The 22229-nt window shown below is 41.0% G+C and overlaps 1 protein-coding gene across 2 annotated transcripts in view; it reads left to right on the plus strand.

The window, feature by feature from the left end:
- nrg3a (neuregulin 3a) overlaps window positions 1-22229 on the plus strand; it is a 360904-nt gene that overhangs the window by 275702 nt on the left and 62973 nt on the right. For both annotated transcript variants that reach the window (XM_082557497.1, XM_082557498.1), the window contains exon 3: window positions 11695-11768. In XM_082557497.1, coding sequence (XP_082413623.1) covers window positions 11695-11768 — 74 coding nt within the window. The remainder of the gene's footprint in view (window positions 1-11694; window positions 11769-22229) is intronic.

A 22229-nucleotide genomic window follows, 5' to 3' on the forward strand; every position in this document is an offset into this window, starting at 1 on the left:
GGGCTAACACATAGGGACAGACAACCATTCACACTCACATTCACTCGCACATTCACACCTAGTGGCAATTTGGATTAATCAATTAACCTATCCCCACAAGCTGCATGTCTTTGGACGGTGGGAGGAAGCCGGAGTACCCGGAGAGAACCCACGCAAACACGGGGAGAACATGCAAACTCCACACAGAAAGACCCCGGCCTGATGGTGGAATTGAACTCAGGACCTTCTTGCTGTGAGGCAACAGTGCTAACCACCGTGCCACCGTGCTGCCCAGATTCTGCCTGGATTCAGTGTCTTTTTACTTTGCTGTGAAAGTTGCAACAAAACTTTAACATAAAAACTACAAAGCGATTATACTTTATCTATACACCGAAAAACAACATCTTTATACACATTTTTTTTCACTTCAGTTATTTCTAATCTATTTTCAGCCGCCTTCAAAGATGTTCGCAGTAGCACTGTTGATGTTTCTAATCATCCTTTGAACCCGTTTTGTGTGTTCCAATAAGGAATGGCGCATTGTTCAAGCAGTGAAATTACATTTTACATGCATAAGAATTTTAAATCCCACCATCAACATTTGGGAGATGAAGTGGCTGCCAGTTTCCAGAAGGTTATAATTTGAAATTCCTTTGTGTAGTATTATCCTTGGCAAACGCCTTCTTAAACATGCCCTCTAGCAGGATCAGCACAAGGGAGTGACTCTTAAGTGAGAAAATATTTCTAAAGGGACAAAAAAAATCATCGGAAACAGAAGGGAAAAGGGGTAAGTTTAATTATACGATTACCCTGACGGACTTTTGTGCTGCTTAATTTTGTCCAAAGGTCAAAGCTTTCACGAGACCGTTGTTCTTCAACATAAACTGCACGCTCTCTTGCATAAATCCTCCTCTGGCATTTGGGTGTTTTGCTAATTTTTCTGAAATTGGGATGTGATAAAACTGTCACCCATGTGGTACATTATTAGCTAAGCCATTGTTTCCCTTGTGTTAATTTTCCAAATGGCACTCCAGAATCTCAGGCAAAAAATAAAGAACACTCAAGATGGAAAATGATTGTCTAGAATAAAGATGATATGCCAAAAAGAAAAATCATTGAAAACAAATACCGTTCTGGTATTAAAAAAAAAAAAAGAAGATGAATATCAATAATGTTTTTTAAAATTCCCATTAGACTTTTTTTTTCCATCACATCATTCCATTTAAAATCCTCTGCAAGGCAGCTTCACCATGAACACATGAAAGAAGCTAGTTCAACAACTTTAGTGAGCCAAGTAGCTGCCTAGCAACCAGCTATTGGCTAGCTCCTTGCTGATTTCATTGTTCATCCCCAGAGGTTGGTGCTGAGGTAAAGGCCTGAAAAGGTCAGGTCCGGTCAGAGCTTCTAGGGCATGGTGCATTTGAGTGTTGTCTGATTGAAGTCTTTTGATTTCCATTTATAGGTACAGCTGGTTGCCAATAGTGTAGGGTATACTTGGTTCCTTCATAATTGGATGACCATACTGTTTGTAACATTTCTCTTGTCCTTGGTATAACCTAAATAACAACTTGTAATCAGCATTTTATTTCATCCACAAGATGCTTATGGTCATGATGAAACTGTGTGCAGACCAAAGTACTTCCAGATCAAATTTTTGAAAAAAAAAAAGGAAAACTATAGCATAAACTTCCTTACCTATTCAATTTAACGGATATCTGTGCATAGAGTACAGGTTGCTAGAGGTAAAAACTTGTTGCCTGTCAAAGTCGGTGATAGCCATTAAATTGTTTAATCCAAGTACCTTGATACCCCTTTGGCATCAAGATAAGTAAAAGCGATATCCCCTGAATCTTATTCTTGACTGTATGAAAAAAAATCTAACATCTAATCAATGTGACTAAGAGGGAATCATTATGCACAGAGATAAGTGGTCTAAGTGATAAAGTGTTAATATTTAAAAAGGGAGAAATTCAAAGAGAGAGTGTGTAAAACAGAGAGGGGGGCAAAATAAGAAAAAGATAAGGGTTGGATTCGAGCCTTATCTCACTGTTAATGGTATTTCCAGAAGAGCTGAAGTGAACAGGGAAGACTTCACCAACCTGAGGTGTTCCTCCTATAATTTGGGCAAATCTATGCATTATCGCTCTGTTTATGGTCTTTTCTCTTCACTCGTTCCCTCCCGATTGTGTCTGGTTAGTGAAAGATCATGGTTATGATGACAAAAATACCTCAGAAATTGTCTGCTGAGTATAAAAAGGTTAGTTTTCTGTGAATCAATTTTCGTTTTGTTTTTTCCATCATGGAGTATGACACCTGCTGTCAGTTTGGAATCACAGTGGCTTCAGCTGACATGTTTACTTGTTTCAATTATTTGTAACAGCCAGTTCAGAAAAACGTAGCAATAGGCAATAAAAAAAATCTGCCTGTCCTAGTTACAAATGTGACTTGTACATTTCGTATTCTAGTCAACATATAAGCTTTTGAACAACATAGAAGTAATTAATATACTTTTAATTAACTTAATTCTTTGACAATGGCTTCATGACTTCTGTGTTTGACAGTAGGAATGTTTGACATAAAGATCAATGTCACATTGTATTCATTGCATGGATATATTATATGTAATTAATGTGTATAAAGATTTCATTAAATTCGTCAGAGTGCTTTTATTAGAGAATATGGTACGTAAAGGCAGATAGAGGAGGACCAAGGTGAGAGAAATGAAAGAAATTGGCTTTCTTTGTTGTTGTTTTTTATTTGAGGGCCAGTGATCAGTAAGAGCTTTGCATTATTAAGTAACCTCTTGTCTCTCGTGAATGAGTCGGGATGTAAGTGAGGTTTCAGAGGAGTGATGGTGAGACGGAAGCAAGGGTTTGCAGCATGGCCTGTATGTAACTTTCAGTGTGATACATATCAGAGAAGCTCGGCAACTGGAAGCACTGAACAGCTAGAAGCTGCAAACTTACATATACGTGACATATGCAGAAAAGAAAATGCAATGATTGATTTTCTCACTGAAATGAGCTGCTATCAGAAGTCATCCAGTTGAACTGGCTTTGGAAATGCTTGCAAAAGGAACATGCTCCTCTTCACCTTAGAAATTTGAGGCCTGCTCCAAAAGCTCATTTAGTAATTATATCTCTGTAAAGGCAATTTTCAGAAATTAAACTGGAATTGCATCAGACCACAATTACACAATCACAGAGGAGACACAGGAGTACCTTGAGCAGTAAATGGACTATGTGCCTCCTGTTTATTAGACAGCACAGGCAATTTAATTTTGGGTTAATGGTGACCAAATAATTGGCCTGTTGTCACAGTCCTTGTTTACATATATTTAATAATCATTAGTATGTACTAAGTGGAGGCCTTAGTGGAGCTCAATCTGATCTCTAAACAATTTCTTCCTTCCAAAATGCCTTCATATACTTTGAAATACAAGATATTTGTGTGTCCCTCATCAGCCACAACAGTTGATTTGGATGCTGTCTCATTAGTTGGCTGATACTAATTGTAATCAGTCGCATAGATATGACCAGTAGGTGCACTCTTATGTACTAGCAGACTCAGTAGGCAGTTGTCATCTATTCTAAGCATTGTTAAACACAAAGCAACCAAGAATATGTAGGAGTCGTCCAAATGCAGTACAATGGAAAAACCTAGTCGCCCACCCTTATCCTTCTCTAAATGTTACCTCCTTTTTTGTCTTTTTTTTCTTTTTTTCTGTTCTTTATTTTGCGTTTTTGGACATTAACCAAAAGCTTTTTTTTTCATATTCTGCAGCAATATTGTCTGCAATAGACAAAATGGTAAAATCCGCAGGACGATCTTGAATATAATCCAACTTGCCTTTGACTAAGACTAAATGTCAAAAAGCCAAACTATGTAGACCAAGTCAAACAGATGTGAAAGAGTTTAAATATTTAAGTCTTTTTTACCAGCTGGACGTTGTAGAGCTGTCCTGGTTGACACGCCTCTACAATGTTGCGTGGAGTCCAGGGGCAGTACCCCTGGACTGGCAGACCGGGGTGGTGGTCCCCATCTTTAAGAAGGGGGACCAGAGGGTGTGTTCCAACTACAGGGGGATCACACTCCTCAGCCTCCCTGGGAAAGTCTATGCCAGGGTGATGTAAAGGAGAGTTCGTCCACTAGTCGAACCTCGGAAACAGGAGGAACAATGCGGTTTTCGTCCTGGTCGCGGAACACTGGACCAGCTCTTTATCCTCTCCAGGATACTTGAGGGTGCATGGGAGTTTGCCCAAACAGTCTACATGTGTTTTGCGGACTTGGAGAAGGCATTTGACCATGTCCCTTGGGGTGTCCTGTGGGAGGTGCTGCGGGAGTATGGGGTGTCTGGCCCATTGCTACGGGCCATTTGATCCCTATACAACCGTTGCAAGAGCTTAGTTTGCATTGCCTTTCACTTCAGTGGCTTCAGAGTGTCATCTCTGCTTTTCGCGGATGATGTGATTCTGTTGGCCTCATCGGGTGAGGGCCTCCAGCTCGCACTGGAACAGTTCGCAGCCGAGTGTGAAGCAGCGGGAATGAGGATTAGCACCTCCAAATCTGAGGCCATGGTTCTCAGCCGGAAAAGGGTGGAGTGCCACTCCAGGTCGGGGATGAGTTCCTGCCCCAAGTGGAGGAGTTCAAGTATCTCGGGGTCTTGTTCGCGAGTGACGGGAGAAGGGAGCCGGAGATCGACAGACGGATTGGTGCGGTGGCTGCAGTGATGCGGACGCTGCACCGGTCCGTCGTGGTGAAGAGGGAGCTGAGTGTAAAAGCGAATGGCCATGAGCTGTGGGTAGTGACGGAAAGAATGAGATCGTGGATACAAGCGGCGGAAATGAGCTTGCTCTGAAGGGTGGCTGGCCTCAGCTGAGGTGGTTCGGGCATCTGACAAGGATGCCTCCTAGGCGCCTCCTGGGGTTGGTGTTCCGGGCATCTCCCACTGGGAGGAGGCCCCGGGGCAGACCCAGGACATGCTGGAGAGATTATATCTGGGTGTTATTTTTGACTCTGAGCTTGGTTTTATCCCACATGTTAAACATGTAACCAAAATTGGATTTTATCATCTAAAAAATATAGCCAGAGTCCGCCCTATTCTTTCTCGGGCCAACACGGAGATGCTGATGCATGCTTTTATTACCAGTCGCATTGATTACTGTAATGCCCTGCTCTCTGGTCTTCCTAAGAAGAATATTTCAACTTTACAACTCTTGCAAAACTCGGCAGCTCGTGTGCTGACGAAGACCAGAGGGCGGGCCCACATTACACCGGTTTTAGAATCGCTGCACTGGCTCCCCGTGTGTTTCAGGATCGATTTTAAAGTTCTTTTATTGGTTTTTAAATGTCTTAATGGTCTTGGGCCTTCTTATCTCTCAGATCTGCTTTTACCATACGAACCCTCGCGGACCCTGAGGTCCTCTGGTACTGGCCTTTTGATTGTCCCTAAAGTCAGGACACATACTCATGGAGAGGCAGCTTTTCAGTGGTATGGTCCTCGTCTGTGGAACAGCCTGCCGGAGGAGCTCAGGGCCGCAGAGAACGTACATGTTTTTAAGAACAGGCTCAAGACCCACCTTTTTAATTTAGCTTTTACTTAGCGTTTATTTATTTTTTATGCTTATTTATTCTATCCTGTTATTCTATTATTAATTTAGGATTTACCTAATATTTATTGATTTTATTCTTATTCATTTTTTAATCTTCTTACTCTATTTATATTTATATTTATATTGTATCCTGTTCTTATTTATTTTATCATTTTACCCTGTATATATCGTATTGCGTCATATCTCCAGTGTTTCCTCGGAGGGCGCTCTCTGCACCGGGGCTGTTATTGACCGTGGCTGCTGGGTCTCTGGGGTCCTCTCAGCCTTTTAAAAATGAAATCATGGTGCATCTTTGGTATCTAAATACAATAGAAGAGGGTTTTTCATGCATTTCTTTTAGTCACTGTGGACTGGATCATGCCAAAAGAGTTCTTGGACATAATCATTGACGAACTCAGCTGCTTGCCCCTAATTCCTTTCCTTTCAATCAGTATTATAGGGTCAGACTAAAGCCATGCTGAAACACAACTCTACCTGTGATTTCTGGTGCACACCACTAAAGTGTTATGACAGTATCATGCATGGTTACTTTGTTATAGCACTGACAAAATATTTCCACAGACATCCAAACAGTCAAACATAATACCTGCCAAAGTACTCACAGCTTCCTGGTAGTTTCTGGTGTTCTCATCAGGACCATCACACCCAGAGAAAATAATACCAGGTATGCTGTAATAACACTTCTATTCTTCTGTTAAAGTTTTCCACAAATACTTAACTTCTAAACTGCTTTTCTCACACTGGATCCATGTCTTTAGTCACCAGTTCATGTGTTTTCACACTTCCCTTTACAGAAATTCATCATCCTCTGGGCGGCATATTTATATTTATCCCAGGCTTTGTATTGCTTTGTACACTTCAGAGAGAAACACATGTGCTTACACACATGCATGCATGTACTTGCTTCCTGTTTTCTTTTAATTAATGACTGTGGTGTTAATTAGAAGGCATGGAACTCTTCAATACCCTCCCACAGTCTCTCATCCATTCTCATATTCACTCCTCTGAGCTTCATAAGGCAACACTTTGAAGTGTTTTGATCTCAGCAGCAAACGGCATAGGCAAACAAAAAACAGAGTTTGAGGGATACAAGAACTTCATAAACTGCACAGTCCTAAACATGATACAGAAGGATATTGCAGCTGTTTATGGTGCTCCTGGCCATTTAACCGGGATGCTTTGTCTGTTCAACTGTGCATAATTGTGCGTATTGTCTTCTCTCTTGCCTTTTTAAGTATGTTTTAACAGTGGCTAGCATTCACTCTTGCTTCCCCTGTTCCACCTAATGAGCATGAAACACGGGCACTGTCACCATGTTAAGCCTCCTTTCTTTTAATTATCTTTCTTCACATCAGTTGGGTTGACAAAGGTTGCCTCTCGTCGAAGTTTAGTCGGCTTAGCACCATGGAGGGATGTTTGGTAAAGAGAAAATGTCCATCTGTGGTGTAAGTGACCTGTTGACATGATATACTTTTACTGAAATGTTTGATTTGAGTTAGGCTTCGTCTAGCCGGAGTTTCATATGCTAACTTGGTTTTCTCCTTGGGCATCAAATAACGGCATTTTCTTGCAAGTTGCTGTTTCACAGTTAATAAGCTGTTGGCTGTATGTTGAGCTTTAGGCACCAGACTACTTGATTAGGTTTAGGAAAAGGTCATGTCTTTAACTATTTGACACTTAACCAGTGACACATGTGTGCTTAAAGCGGTCCTGAATAATCATCCATATGTGACAATTTGTGAATGAGACCCTTCTTACCATTGCCATTACCCAGTGCATCAGGGATTCGCCAAGGTACACCTTGGCATATCTGCCAGCCACTTTGACAAAGCAGTAGTATAAAGAACAGCCAGTGAAATCACGCTCACCTACATCTGCCCCGGCAACGTTATATAAAGTTGTGGAAACGTTTATCATTTAAAATGAATTTCGTCAAACTTTTGAAGCCTGATTTAGATCTCATCTTTAAAACAAAGCAACTGTATTTGTTTGTGTTTGTTTTGTTCTCCCGCTCCCACACAGAACATATTTGGCATCACACACTGAGATGCTAAAAGCTGAGAACAACAAACTTGGAGGAGAGGTGGCAAAACTGTTGCCTTGACAAACAATGGGATCTTTGAGGCCTCGTGATGTCTCCTTATGTGATACAAGACTTAACCAGTTACCAACAGGTTATATTCATATATAAAAGAGAAGTTGCCAAGCACCAGTATGTCATTTTGGAGATAAATCACTGTCCTGCAACAGGTGCATGGATGAATTTTTGTTTCAAACCTATGAGGTTTTGGTTAGACTCTGAATGTATGAATGAGAGTTTCCATGTATATATACAGCAACTCACAGCCACGGGTTTGCAATTTCTGCTGATTTATCACAAACAGATCCAACTGCAGACAGACTGACTGTCTCATTGCTGTTTCATTGCTTTCTTGATGCATCAAAGTTGCTTTGAAGATAGCAACAGAGTGCGTGTGCTTGCAGACCTGGTCCCTGCGTTGGAAGCAGCCATTTTGGAGGCAATGAAATTCCAATTAAATTGCACATGATTGCAGTCATTTTGATCATACCGTGGTCTCCAGCCAGCGTTTTCCTTAGACTTGACTGTAGCATTACAACATTCCTATATTGATTTCATGTAAATTTTGCTCAGCTCAGTTCCTCATAACATAGTCACGATATGCTGAACTGGTTTAAACTAACTGTATTTGTGAAAATGCACAAAAGAGTTTCACGTATTGGTGAGGGCTATTCAGCATACACAGCAGCACTAAAAGCGAGACAGGAACAGCACTGCTGCCACCGTGCTAACAGTGACAGCAATGGCAAGCACAGTTATGTGGAGATTTCTCACACTGGCTCCCTCCCCCAAGCCTTCCAACCCCCCTGCTGGACTAGATGGCAGTTGAGCATCTGTTACTAGACCACACCACTTACTTTGGCATATTTTGCATTACTTTGAGCAATTCGTATAAAAAAAAAAGTGTCGATCCATTATAGAGCATATAAGCATGCCATGTTTGGCAGTCTTCACAGAATTCTATCATTTTTTTTTAATCCATGGTTGAATAAAATCACTCGGATTGTTAGGGCCTGCACATAATCATCACATGCCGGTCCACATTCCCCTCGCGGCAGTACCAGTAGTTCTGATAAAGCTGCTGAATGTTTATAAGTATAGACTTCACACAGTGTCTGCTGTGAAGCCTGCAGTGTGCTTAGAAACTTCGCATTACACCTGTGCTTTTTCCGACTGTGAACCTGAAAAAGGCAGATTGACAGTATGTCAAGTGATTGATAAAAAGTGTCAGGATCTCACCACCACCAATTTCTTCTAATGCCTTACAGCTGTGAGAAGCTCCCCCAAAAATCAAGCATTTTTTTAGCTTTCAGAGTGTCACTTGACAATACACTCAAAACCTGCATGAGCGAGCTGTGTATCAGTGAGTCACAGCTCCACCCAAAGTACTTTAACTCCATTTTCAAACCAGTTCAAGATTTAAGCATTTTTTTTGTATATACATACGAGTTTCATTCAAAGTTTGCATTCATTGCCACAACACTGCTATGTCTTTACTTATTTCCAAAAGTAAAGACATATGTACCAGCAGCATGCGCAGGCGAATCACCCCACTCTAATTGATTAAAGAACTGAAAATCACAAAACAGGCTTGCTATCGTCATTCTGCTCCAAGCAAAAATCTTTAATATGCCACATTCCAGTTCTTGTAAGCTTGATGTCTATGCAGAGCTCCAGTGTTTTGTCTGGTTGGACAAAGATGTTCTCTCAGATTTCACTTGCAGGCATCAGTATTTTTGCTCTGCTGTCAGCTTGTCAGACCGGATGCAGATTGATTCTGTGAAACAAAGCTGCAAGGGTAATCTGGTGAGACATAGGGATACAGGTGGAGTAGAGATGAAAATTAAGGCATAATGAAAAAGAATTATTAGAAGATTTATCAATTTTTAAGTAATAGTGTGGTCAAATTTAAAGCAGCATCACTATGTCTGTTTCTTAGTTAATGTTTTGCATGGATGAGATGTGTATTTTCTGCAAGAAGGAAGCAGAGTACATTTGGCCAGAGGCAAAATTGATATTCCAGCCAAGTGCGACACCCAGTTAGGCCTCACGCCCTCATTGAAGTCTCTGTGCTTTCTATCTGTTCTGTAAGACAACGCTACACTTCCATGTGTTGATAAGGAGATGGTTATTGAGCTAAAATTAATTAAAAATACATCCTGTCTTTTCTTGGGATACTTTCTGAAGGGCAGCCCAAGCACATTTCAGAATTCATTAGCTGCTTAATGATCATTGCCAGACTGGTACTCTCACTAATGTGCCAATCATATTCAACAGTTTAAATTTCTTTAAAAGTCTGAGGGCTATCCAGAAACCATGGAATGTGTCTTCAGTTAATTTAGCACACGCAAGGAGAAAAATATCACAGCAGATTCAATGTCATTGGAAAGTTCATACGCATTTCAACAATGCTCTTGCACTTTGCCTTTGTAGGAGAAATTCTGCATTTTATTCATTGCATGGTGCATCTAATGATGTTCCTCTGACCAAACAAGGAAACTGAAAGTCATTAGCTGTGAAAAAGGTCAATGCACGCTGGATCCACCTTTTCTTCTGCAGCACCCATTGTGATTTTGCCTAGGACACATTTTTGCTAGTAGAGAGTTCTGCCCCTAAAGATCACCCCACCAATAATTTCTTCTTGTCAGTTTGCTTCCTTTGATGAGGAGGCTGTACTCTCTTTGTAGCTCTTATGTTTACATCATTTTAAGTAAGAAGAGAACTGTAGAAAAGATCTAAAAAACAAAAATGAGCATGCAGAATTATTTTTAGTCCCAGATGAAGGAACATAGTAGATACTTCTGTTCATCTGGACGTAGCGTTTTCAGTTGGAGAAATATTTCATCATCGTCCAAGTGGCTTCTTTAGTCTCAGGTGACTGCAGGTTTCCCCAACCTTTTAAACAGTACCTTTGCACAATGACTGAAACTAGCACCACTGACTAACAATGAGCTATGAGGTCAGTTTCTTGATTATCTTCATCTTGATATGCTAATTGTCATGACCATTGGTCAACAACCACCAATCAAAGACCATGAGTACCATTCACAGAGAGTTGGGGAATGGCTGCAGTCACAGAATTGTATGATGGTTACCCTTAGGCCCCTCCTCGATTCAGAGATGGTCTTTCCCTTTTCACGTAAATGGCCTCCTTGACTCCGCGCTCAAACCAGCGTTCCTCCCTGTCCAGGATGTTACATCCTCATCATTGAAAGAGTGTCCACTGGCCTGTAGGTGTGAATAGACTGCAGAGTCCTGGCCTGATGAGTTAGCTCCTCTGTGTTGTGCCAACCACTTACCCAGAGGTTGTTTGGTTTCCCACTGAAACTTTTCTCTCATTGAAAATGTTACATCCAGATGAACGTAATTAAGTTTTTGGGATTTCCTCACCTGGATGATTGAGCATGCATCAAGACATAGTGATGCTAAAGTTTTGAATGAGATGACTTGCACAATGTGGCTGATGAAGAAACTAGAGCAACAAGAAAAGCTCACATCACCAAGAAAAATAGTGACCGAACCTGCGACATGAGGGGAGATGTTATGTTCATTTCTAACTCTTTTGTTTTGTGACTCAGTGAGAGTAGCTATCCATGATTCACGGTTTAAAATCAGTCTTTATTGTGTGTGTGTGTGTGTGTGTGTGTGTGTGTGTGTGTGTGTGTGTGTGTGTGTGTGTGTGTGTGTGTGTGTGTGTGTGTGTGTGTGTGTGTGTGTGTGTTATACTGAACAGTGGTGTTTCCACTGTGTTCATGTATGTCTGAAACGAACCATTTCAGCTCCTTTCCACCAAACTTTAAAGACAACTCTCTCCTCTTATAGGTTGTCACTAAATTAACCATATCAGTGATATCTACAGGAAAAGCCACTGGGATTACTTTTACATGTGTCGACTACATGTAAAAATAAGCAAAAACATAATAGGCCCTCTTAAATTAATTGAATGTATAAAGGTCATTTGCGTAGTTTCCCAGCTAGAGTTTTTGATTACTTGACTAATAATTATGTTCCTGTTTCCATCAGGTGTCGAGAAGGATACCAAGGAATCCGCTGTGACCAGTTTCTGCCCAAGACTGACTCCATCCTGTCGGACCCAAGTAAGACGCACTTTGTTTTTCTTTTCTTTTTTTTAACCTCCAGTGGATACAGTGTGTCTAGATCTATGATACAATAAGTCCATAAACTCAAACGTATAATAAAGAAGTGAACACGAGAGAAAGAAAGCTCATTCTGAAAGGGTCTGGGTCCATAAGATCTATTTTTGAGACTATTGATCTACATCAAAAACCCAAAAGGAAAAATGAAATATTCACTAGCATATATTGAGAGTTACTGAGCATGTCCTTGCTGCCGCTCCTTGGTCTGCTATGCAAACCAGACATACTGTGTCAGTATGGTTCATACAGAGTAAAAATAGGAATCTTTTCAGTGTGTTTGACAGTTTACATTTAAAACTTGTCATACAAGCATATATCATATTCCTTCAGAGGTGTTATTAATCATGGCAGCAGCAAAGCAATCATGGAAGGGCTTTTCCCCTTGAGCGAAAATATATCTGGATATTACATTTAGTTTGTACCCTGAAATGCACATGCATTGTATAAAGTAGATTTCTTTTAATCTTAGCAGCTATTATTCTACTTGCACTGATTACTTTGTTTCCAGGTGAGTTTGACCTCCTGCTTTGAATTCCAGCAGGGCTGTGGGCTTAGAAATATGATACAATATGATTCCTCGTCAGATTCAGACAATGTTTTCTAATTTTTTGATTTTAGACAGGTGAAGACGCTGAGAAAGATAGATGAAAGCCAGATATCAACATATTCCACATTCTTGACAACAATCACCAGTAGTTCAACAGTGTTCCTTCTTTTTATGTTTAGGTAGCAATAATTTATAGAATATTCAGCATTCCAGCCTTGGCTGTCCTTCCTTCTAATGTTCGCTGCACTTTCTTTACACAAACTCATAATCTGTCCTCCTATTACCTTTTCATTTTCTCCTCCCTTCAGTGCCTTCTCAAATATCCTCTCTGAGTCAGACTAATGTCACTTCTCTCATTTCTTTATCTCCCAAACACACGGTGCTCTCAATGTCACACAGTTGAGGGAAGAACACAAATTGCCCTAACTTATGTCCTTACTCCTCACTATCTATTCCATATTAATTTCCCAGGTCTCCTCAGCTCATTCCAAAAAAATATGCAACCTTGTCACGCGGGCACTAACGTTGTGGCAGTACAATAGCTTATCTGTGACTTTTTTACTAACAAGCACCATGCTGTAATAGCACTATTTACCATAAATGGACAGAGATACGCCTTGGAATTTTCACCCCATAGACATCCAATGACCCAATGTCCAACAAAGGAGACTCACTGCAGTGTTATTAAAATCTAAATTCCTGTTAGGAATATGAAGTGTTATACTTGATTGCAAAGGAGAATGAGACATGTTGATTAGATGTGGCGAATGCAGCATTATTGCTCGCTATTTGTTAATATCCTTTACTTTCCAGATCATTAATTAAGTCTCTGTAATGAGGTTTTTAATTCCAAATGAGTATTAGGGTAATTGTCCTTGTTAGAACAACAGCAGTGTTCACTGAAGTGACACCCATCGCTTTGTTTGTACACCAACCTACTGACCTGAATGTATTGGTAGCTAAGAAATGTTACCACCCCCATCACTTAGCTAAGCAATTTGTCAAATGTCAGAGAAAAACAGCTCCTGATTGTCATTCTGCTTTGTTGATCCAACTGAAGGCACATTAGACATGATGTTCATAGCACCATTGTTCTCTGAAACAAAGAGGAGGAGGGGGGGGGGGATACTGCAGCAGGTACTTGTACTAAGAGAACAAACTTATTTGATGGTATTTTGATAATTACCCCTTTGATCTGTACACTACCTGTAAATTTAATAAAAGCTTCCAGAAAAGTCTCGGAGAATTTGGTACACGTTTAAAATTAATATTATTTACAATATTCATATTACTTTTTAGCATGCACTATTAGTATTATTAATAGTACATGCTAAAAGGTCTATTAACTACACAATGGGAGACGAATATACAAAAAATACTTGTAATTTATCTCCATATAATAGATGGAAGTTAACAAGTGCTCCGAAACTCACCAGAAGTTTTGCTAGAAATAATATCCAATATCTAAGCTGTGAAACGAATTCAGTCAGTTAATTAATTGGGGATTGGATGTTCAGGTTTATTTCTGTTTTGGGTTTTTTTTTCTTTCTCTCTCTTGCCAGTGACATGCATGTTCAAGCAGGTTGAGGTCAGATGTCAGACTTGCACCTGTCCATGAGTAAAACTGTGCATAAGAGTGATTCGTGAATCTTTTTTGTACTTTCAGAGAAAAAACTGCATGCCCTTTTTGTTCTTTAGAAAAAATACTTGTAGGACATAATGTCCTCCAGGGGTGAAGGAATTAGTATTTAGGTGAGAAAAACCGAACTTTTACCTAACAAAGAACCACACGGTAACCATAGCTTCAAATTGGTTTTCTTATCTCACCTACTATTTCTCTCTGTGATAATAGCCAGGATTCTTCGAGGTGAATTTCCATACAAATTGTCTAAGCATTACCAAGCCATTATTGTGCATTGAGAGACCTCAAATTAAATTAATCCAGCACTATGAAAAAGGAAAACAGGGTCCTTTTAAAAAAAATGTTTCTAAATTATTCTGGCAAAGACAAACACACACAAAAAATAAAAATAAATAAATAAAATAAAAACTCCCACCTCCCCCACACCTTTCTGTTTGCTTTAACCTGCACTACTCCATCATTCACTTCTGATCTTTTTCATCTATTTTTGCTACTTTCTCCAATTCTGTGCCTGTCCTCAATTCCTTTTCTAAAGGAGAAAAAAAAAGATTGTCCTGCTTTCAGGTCATTCTCAACGGTTTCTATTTCTTTTTCAGCCAGCGGACCCATTTTTGACACATCTCTGTTTTCTGTTCTCTACAATGTTGTCTAGGCAATGGATTTCTTTTTTCAGTAACACCATCTTTTTTCTTTCTTTTCCCTGTTTTATTCAACTACGTTCTCCTCGAAAAGTTGGTAAGTGCAAAGTTGGAAAAGAAGAGTGGCAGATTGTGGCCTTTCTTCTTTCCTCAACCCTTAGATAATCTTGTCACAGCATCACTCTCCTTGACTCCTTTGCTTGTAGTTAATCAAATCCTAATTTCTCAGGTTACCTCTGTGTCTCGTGCTCGAGCTTGCCTCAGTGTTGACATCCCTGTTCCCTCTTCCAAATTTCCCTCCAGACAGCCCTCTCGCCCCCATCTGTCTCTTGCTAACCTCCTCCGTGCCATCTTTTGCTCACCACGCATCTTGTCCAAGCATCAGACCTTATCCCTTCTCCCCTGCCTACAGTTTTCTGTCCAACTCATCTCCTAACACTAAGTGGCAGGGCCTCAGATGGACTGAGGTTTGAATTGCGCCAGCTAAAAAGGTTCACCAGCAGGGCAGACAAACGCTGCCAAGGACCTCTGGCAAGCTGGGGTCTCGGTGGAAAGGAAGGACGGGCACGAACGAGGAGGAGAGAGGCCGGATGAAAGTGCATGTCTTGTGAGGAGGGCTATCGCACTGTCTCAGGGTCTCCAAGGATGAAAGGAGTGCCGTGACTCCAGTGACTATACAAGCAAAATCACAAGGCAGCCAATGAGGAAGAAATTTTGTCTTCTGAAGGAAACGGGCACAATCATAAGTTGTATTATAAAGTATTGAATAATGGATGCGTAATCAAATGGAATATAAGAAATGGCATCAGCCAGGGTTACATTTAATAGATAACCTGTAGAGGAAGGAGGTAAAAGATCATGTACAACATCTTTATTAATATGTCGATATGATTAAGTTAATTATTATTATAATTTAAGCGACGATACATCAAAACACTGGGGAAGCTTTGAGAGTAAGAGCTGCCAGATTTATTTATTTTGCTCAGTAGTCAAAAGTAGAAATATTACTTTTGCTGTTAGATAAAACGTAGAAATGCAGCACATTCTCATTTCTTCTAAGTTAAATTTTTATATAACAGCTTCAAGCTAAACCATTTAAAACTGTGGGTAACCACTTAAAAGCAGCCACATGCAGCTCAAAATGCAAACCCAGAGAATTATAATGTAAACTCTTTTCAAATTATCAAAAGACGCAAAATATGCTGGAATAATATTTTATTCCTTGGAATTTCATTGTTTCAGTCTAGAGATGGGCAAACAGGAAACAATTATCTAGAATATTGTCTGTAAGTCAGTGGGAATGGGGAGTGGGCTGACAGAGAATTTTGCTCGTTTGGCTCTGTCCTGGTGTAAAAATACTACAAGCTGAAAAAAGTCAGCCTTTCAGTGTCGTATGAAATAAATGGCAACAGTATAACCATTTCAAAATAAGGAATGTGGATGTTGTGCACACCCATTCCCAGGTGGGTACAGGACAAGGTCACAAAGGGATGTGAGATGCTTTAATATTTTCTCTGGCAGAGAAATGATAGCACCTGGCAGTCACGATTTCTTAAAATATGTGGGAGAACTTGGAAAATACAGGGTTTAAAAAAATATGTGGTGTAATGAGGAGCCCAACTTAGCCAAGTCTAAAAGAATAAAGGCAAAACTTCCAAACTATACGGAGGCTGAGCACAGCTTATACGTGACTCACTGATGCACATTTAGTTCTCTAAATGCTGGCATGGCTTAACACTGTGCTTGTCACCCAACTTGTTTGACAGGATGTCTTTGAGATCAGAGATTTATTTAGGTTTCTCCCGAATCTGTCAAAGAGCAACAAAGGCTTTTTGTTGCCATCCTTACATGCAGTATGTCAAATCTTTTCATTGCTCAAGAAATTGAGTTCAAACTCTCTTCATTGTCAACAAAGCTTTTGTTGTTCAAACTGGAAGGTTGCAGTTTGGCACTACGTATCCTGAAGAACTTTTACAGTATTCAGGAACAACCACAGATGAGACCCAGACCATATTTTCTTTAAATAGTTTTAATCTCTTCTTGCTTCCTTACATTAATCTCCTTCTTTACTGCTTCCATGATCTACATGGCCTTTCAATTATTGTTCTGGCCACATTGAAAAACATATCGAAAGCTTCTGAACTGAAGGCCCGGGAGCCAAGACGCTGTAGTTTTACAGCGTTGTAAGGGAGACTCAGAATCAGCATATTTTCATCTATAGCACATGCATCATATCACACCCCACAGACGCAGTGAGAAAGATTTACTGAGTTAAACCAGAGAACAAATTTACTTCACACTATCTTTATGAGATCTGATTTCATGCTTTGCAGGTTTGTGCGCGCCACAGACAATAACAGTGCAGTAATCATGCAAGTCCAATTTCCAAAAGAATACAACCCTGTATTTCACATCATACTGCATGTTTCAATCCATAAGATATAAAGGAAACATAAAACGTGTCATGGTCCTGGGTCGTTGACCCAGCGTTTTGTGTTTTGTGACTATTTCCCTCTGTTCTAGTTATTCTGTGTCCTCCCCCCTTGTGTCCGGTTCGGGTTCTAGATTTCCTGTTTTACTTTGTAGGTCTGTGTCTTGTTATGCCCATTAAGTTCCAGCTGTGTCCCCTCCTGTGTGCCATTTCCTCATTACCTGGTGTGTGTATTTATAGTTGGTGTCTGCCTGTGCTCCTCGTCGGCTCGTCTGCACTCATCCGTGTATTTCTGCGTATCTCTGCATTCATCTGCGTTCCATGGTGTCCTGTCTCTGCGTCCCTCTGCCCCGCACCCCCTTTGTACGGTCTCAGGTTTGCTATTTAGTTTCTCCCAGTTTAGGTTTCCGTTTGTAAAGTACTCATACCTCGTTGCCTGTTTTTGTCACCGCCACCTTTGTAAATAAAACATCACTCGTATCATCAGTTTGCTGCATCTTGGGTCCTCCTTTTCCTCCACACCACACGGCTCCCTCCGCCAGCCGTGACAAAACGTGTGATTTCTTTAAGCTTCCAGCTTTTATCACTGACCAACTGTTGAGGCAACAAAAATATGAGTCACCTTGTATAATTGTGGCTACAATAACGATCTGCTGAGCTTGTGATGAATGGTGTTTGTTCACCGCCGTGGAAATATCTGCGAACAAAAAGAGACCACAAACTGAAAATCGCTCATCAAATGTACATATGCAGTATTTTATAAAAGAACTACGCATGAATGGTATTTCAATCTAAGGCTCCATAGCCCCCAGTGAATGTTTCAGAAGCAATGGTCATTTGGTTTTCCTAGAAGTTAGACACGAAAACACAAACTTCTGTGTTCAGTTAAAATAAGACCAGACACATATTTATATACAGGCAATCGCAAAGTAATTTGTCATCTTCTGCTCCCACTGGGATTCAGGAAGAAGGCTTCTTTTCTAATATGGGTCTTCTCAGATCAATATCATTAAAAGAAACTAAAAATGCTAGCTCTTAAAGGAAAGCAATGTGTGTTTCCACTGGGCTGAAATCAGTCCTGAATGATCTGTCACCTGTAGGTGATTTTAATATTGCCTGTTCAGATATGGTCATTGCAATAAGATGCAATGTTGCTCCAGCTCTAGATGATTAAAGTCGTTCTTTGTAGGCGTTACATTATAGAACAGGCAGTATAGATGACTAGCTCGAAAAACATAGAGCAGTAAATGTCTAAGAAAGCAGAACAGTTAGCGCATACAACGCTTCTACCACATCCTTGGTTTACTCGTCTCAAGTGAAGCTGGCACATTTCTTTAAGTGAAGGTTTGTGTTTTTAAAGGGTGAACTGTGCCTTACATTTTTGCATTCATGTTTCTGCATGCTTGAGTCCCCTTCCTGGCATTGTCACACAGTTTCAGAAAGTGCAAAGTGGAGTCTCACGAGGCACCCTGTTGAATTTACACCATATGAAAGACAAGGAGGAAACGAGTACTGATACCAGCAATAGCTCTGGTATCAGCCCTCCTTATTACACTGACTCATTGTGGGAAGGTAAATCCATATCCTACCACAATATGGACAAAGAAATGTCAAGTCTGCATGACTGACAGCTTCACAATACCAAAGTCTGAGGGGGTCTGATCGAGTCTAGCGCTTAAGATGAGAAAGTTAGGAAAGTTGTATAGAGAAGCAGATTAAAAGCCTTTGAATCTTGGCTCAAGGATGTGATATATTTTACCTGAAAATATTTTTTAAAAAGATATCGCTTGCTTTGTATGGATCTCTACTTCTGAGGCACAGACTACTTTTAATTGGCATTTGTCTGGAGTGAAGAAAATGGCCACATTCACATCTAGACTACCCATTAAAGACAACAAAAGAATCCTCTTTTTGACAGCAGGTGTCTTTGAAACCAGATGAAAAGAATCCATCTTGCACATTTGTAATTTTCAGCATCTCCCCCTCTCACTGTGTGTTTGTTTGTGCATACATGCAAGAAGCTGCATGGGATTACAAATAGCGCAATAATCTATGAGCTTCTGTTGTTATCCTTCAATAATCAGGCAGCAATTACACTCAAATTAAAAAAAGAAGGTCCACTTCCATGGATCCAAACCAGCACCAGAGTAAATATAAAGCTGAGCTACGTTTGTTGGTTACTAATGTAAGTGTCATTTTATGTAGTAAATGTTATAACATGTTAACTGACAAATGCTGTACGTCTCCTGTAGCTATAGAAAGTGAAATATTCTTCATATGTAAAAAGTGGCTTTGTTGACTGCGGCCCACAGTTCCACACACGGTGTTGGCTCTCTGGAATAGCTTCCTGTCACACCGACATGTTGTCATTATTATAATTAGTTCCACCTGCATTTTTCCTGATTAAATGAGTCACCAGTCTGCAGGAGTTCACCATATCATGACTCAAACATAAAGAGGGAACAGGCGGCAGTGGTGTTGCTCCTCAGCAGGGCTCCACAGCTTCACCCTCGCTCTCATCAGAGACCTAGGCCCTGCTGGAAGCAGCACAACAGATGCGAACTTACTGTGCACTGCAGAGAAAAAGGAGATCGTAAGAACAGAGAAAAAAAGTGAACAACAGAATATAGCAAATAATGTTTATCGTTTAAGGAAAGACGCACTGGAAACTGAAATAGCTTATTGTAGAATCTGAGGTGTCCTTGTGGGATTTTGAGCACGTCCAAAATGAACTGTGCCTCACCTAAAAAGCAGATGAAAGCAGGTGGCAGCAGCACGAGTCTGAGGCATGCAGTCTAGTGAGACTCGCACGTCATAGTGTCATGTCATCAGAGCCCAATCTGTACTCTGTGTTCAAAAGTTGCAATTATGACAGACTATCATATAATCACATTACACTTTAGCATCAATCCGACAGTTTTTCTTCTGGTCTCAGAATACTTCTTAAAGAAAAGTGTCTGGACTTCTTTAAGTTGCTTGAAGACGTTTCACCTCTCATCTGGGAAGCTTCTTCAGTTCTAAGGTCAAATGGCGGAGAGTCCCAGATTTAAACCCAGTGGGAGTTTCCCCCCCAAAGAGGGACAAAAGGACCCCCTGATGATCCTCTAATCACCTGAGCCAAGGTGTGAAAATGGGTGCGGGTCCCAATCAGCCAGGGTTTCGGGTGAGCTCATTATGAAACCTGACCCCACCTTATCATGCGATTTCCTGAGGTCAGATGGCCCAGGATGTGCGTTAAGGCCTGGTAAATGACCTGTATTTGTATAGCGCTTTACTAGTCCCTAAGGACCCCAAAGCGCTTTACACAACCAGTCATCCACACATTCACACACTGTACATTGTAGCCACAGCCACCCTGGGGCTCACTGACTGAGGCGAGGCTGCCGGACACTGGCGCCACCGGGCCCTCTGAACACCACCAGTAGGCAACAGGTGAAGTGTCTTGCCCAAGGACACAACGACCGAGACTGTCCAAGCTGGGGCTCAAACCGGCAACCTTCCGATTACAAGGCGAACTCCCAACTCTTGAGCCACGATCGCCCCTAAAGCTGGTTAAGGCGTCTGGGGAGGGAACTCAAAACTGGATTATAGATGGCAGACAGTTGGTGTCGTAAACCACAGCCTCTGTTCAAAGATATCTGCCATCCATAATCCAGTTTTGAGTTCCCTCCCCAGACGCCTTAACGCCCAATCACATCCTGGGCCATCGGACCTCAGGAAATCACATGATAGTGTAGGGCCAGGTTTCACTATGAGCCCACCAGAAACCCTGGCTGATTGTGACCCACACCTGTTTTCACACCTTGGCTCAGGTGATTAGAGGATCATCAGGGGGGTCCTTCTGTCCCTCTTTGGGGGGAAACTCCCACTGGGTTTAAATCTGGGACTCTCCGCCATTTGACCTTAGAACCGAAGAAGCTTCTCGGATGACAGGTGAAACGTCTTCAAGCAACTTAAAGAAGTCCAGATGCTTTTCTTTGCAAGCTCCTTTGACTACGATGACCTGGATGACTGAGAACCTTCACAGACAATACTTCTGATAGCACAGAATCCAAATTTCTTCATTTTGCCAAATTAAAAGGTTTCTATAAATCAGTAATATGGCTGAACTGGTACCTAACTCCAGCTTTTAGACCAGGTGAGAGTCGGGCATCGCCATGCTTTGAGGGTGGCAATGCTTTGATCTCATTTTGTCTTTTATCTTGATGTCTGTCTATTCGCCTTTCACCAGAGTAAGATAGCATTCAGTCAAACAGAATGAGTCTGTGTAGCTCCAGCACATGCCTGTGATCAGCTATGAAGTATGGACCTTAGCAATTTTCTACCTTTTTTTTTTTTCAGAATAGGTCAGGCATGAATCCAGTGATCCTCTAGGTGGTCTTTTCTTTGAAAAGGTTCAACGGGAATTCTACAAAGTTATGACTTGCTGTACAATGCCTCAGTGCCTGAGGAATGATAATTGGTTGGTTTAGGCATGAGGAGGAAATCTGAGGCTCAGTAGGAGCAGAGCCTTTTTTTTTCTTTTTAGGGTCACAAGGGGGCTGGAGCCCAGCTGTTATGGGGAAGAGAGAGGGTAGCCCCTGGACAGGTTGCCAATCTGTTGCAGGGCTAACATGGAGACAAACTATTCATGCTTACATTCACACCTACAGCCAATTAAAAATCACCAATTAACCTAACCGTATGCATGTCTTTAGACTGTGGGAGGAAGCGCAGACACAGAGCGACCACACAGAACGGCCCCTCACAGGACTAACCAAGACACTATCACACTGCCCCAGAGGGAAGGGGGGGAAACTGTGAAATAAAAGCCTTGTCCAGTTTTTGAACTTAAGTCAGAAAAATAAAAAAATTAAAGGTGACACATCAAGATGAAAATTCTGGACCTCATTAATTTCTATACTCTGGTTCCAGCACTGAAGGCTTGGTTTGTTCTTTTAGCTGCAAGGGCACAAGCAACTTTGCCAAGCACTGCAGCAACCAAAGGCTGGTCGTGCATGGTAGAAAATCGTGGTCCTTAATCACAGAAATTATGCAACATTTGTGAGTTATCTTACAAATGATCCTTTACTCATCAAAGATTGCATTCCTCATGATTCGACTGCACTATCCAAGTTGCACTTCTCTGCCACTGAGCACTTGG

This window comes from Aulonocara stuartgranti (assembly GCF_965226115.1).
Source record: "Aulonocara stuartgranti genome assembly, chromosome: 13".
NCBI lineage: Eukaryota > Metazoa > Chordata > Actinopteri > Cichliformes > Cichlidae > Aulonocara > Aulonocara stuartgranti.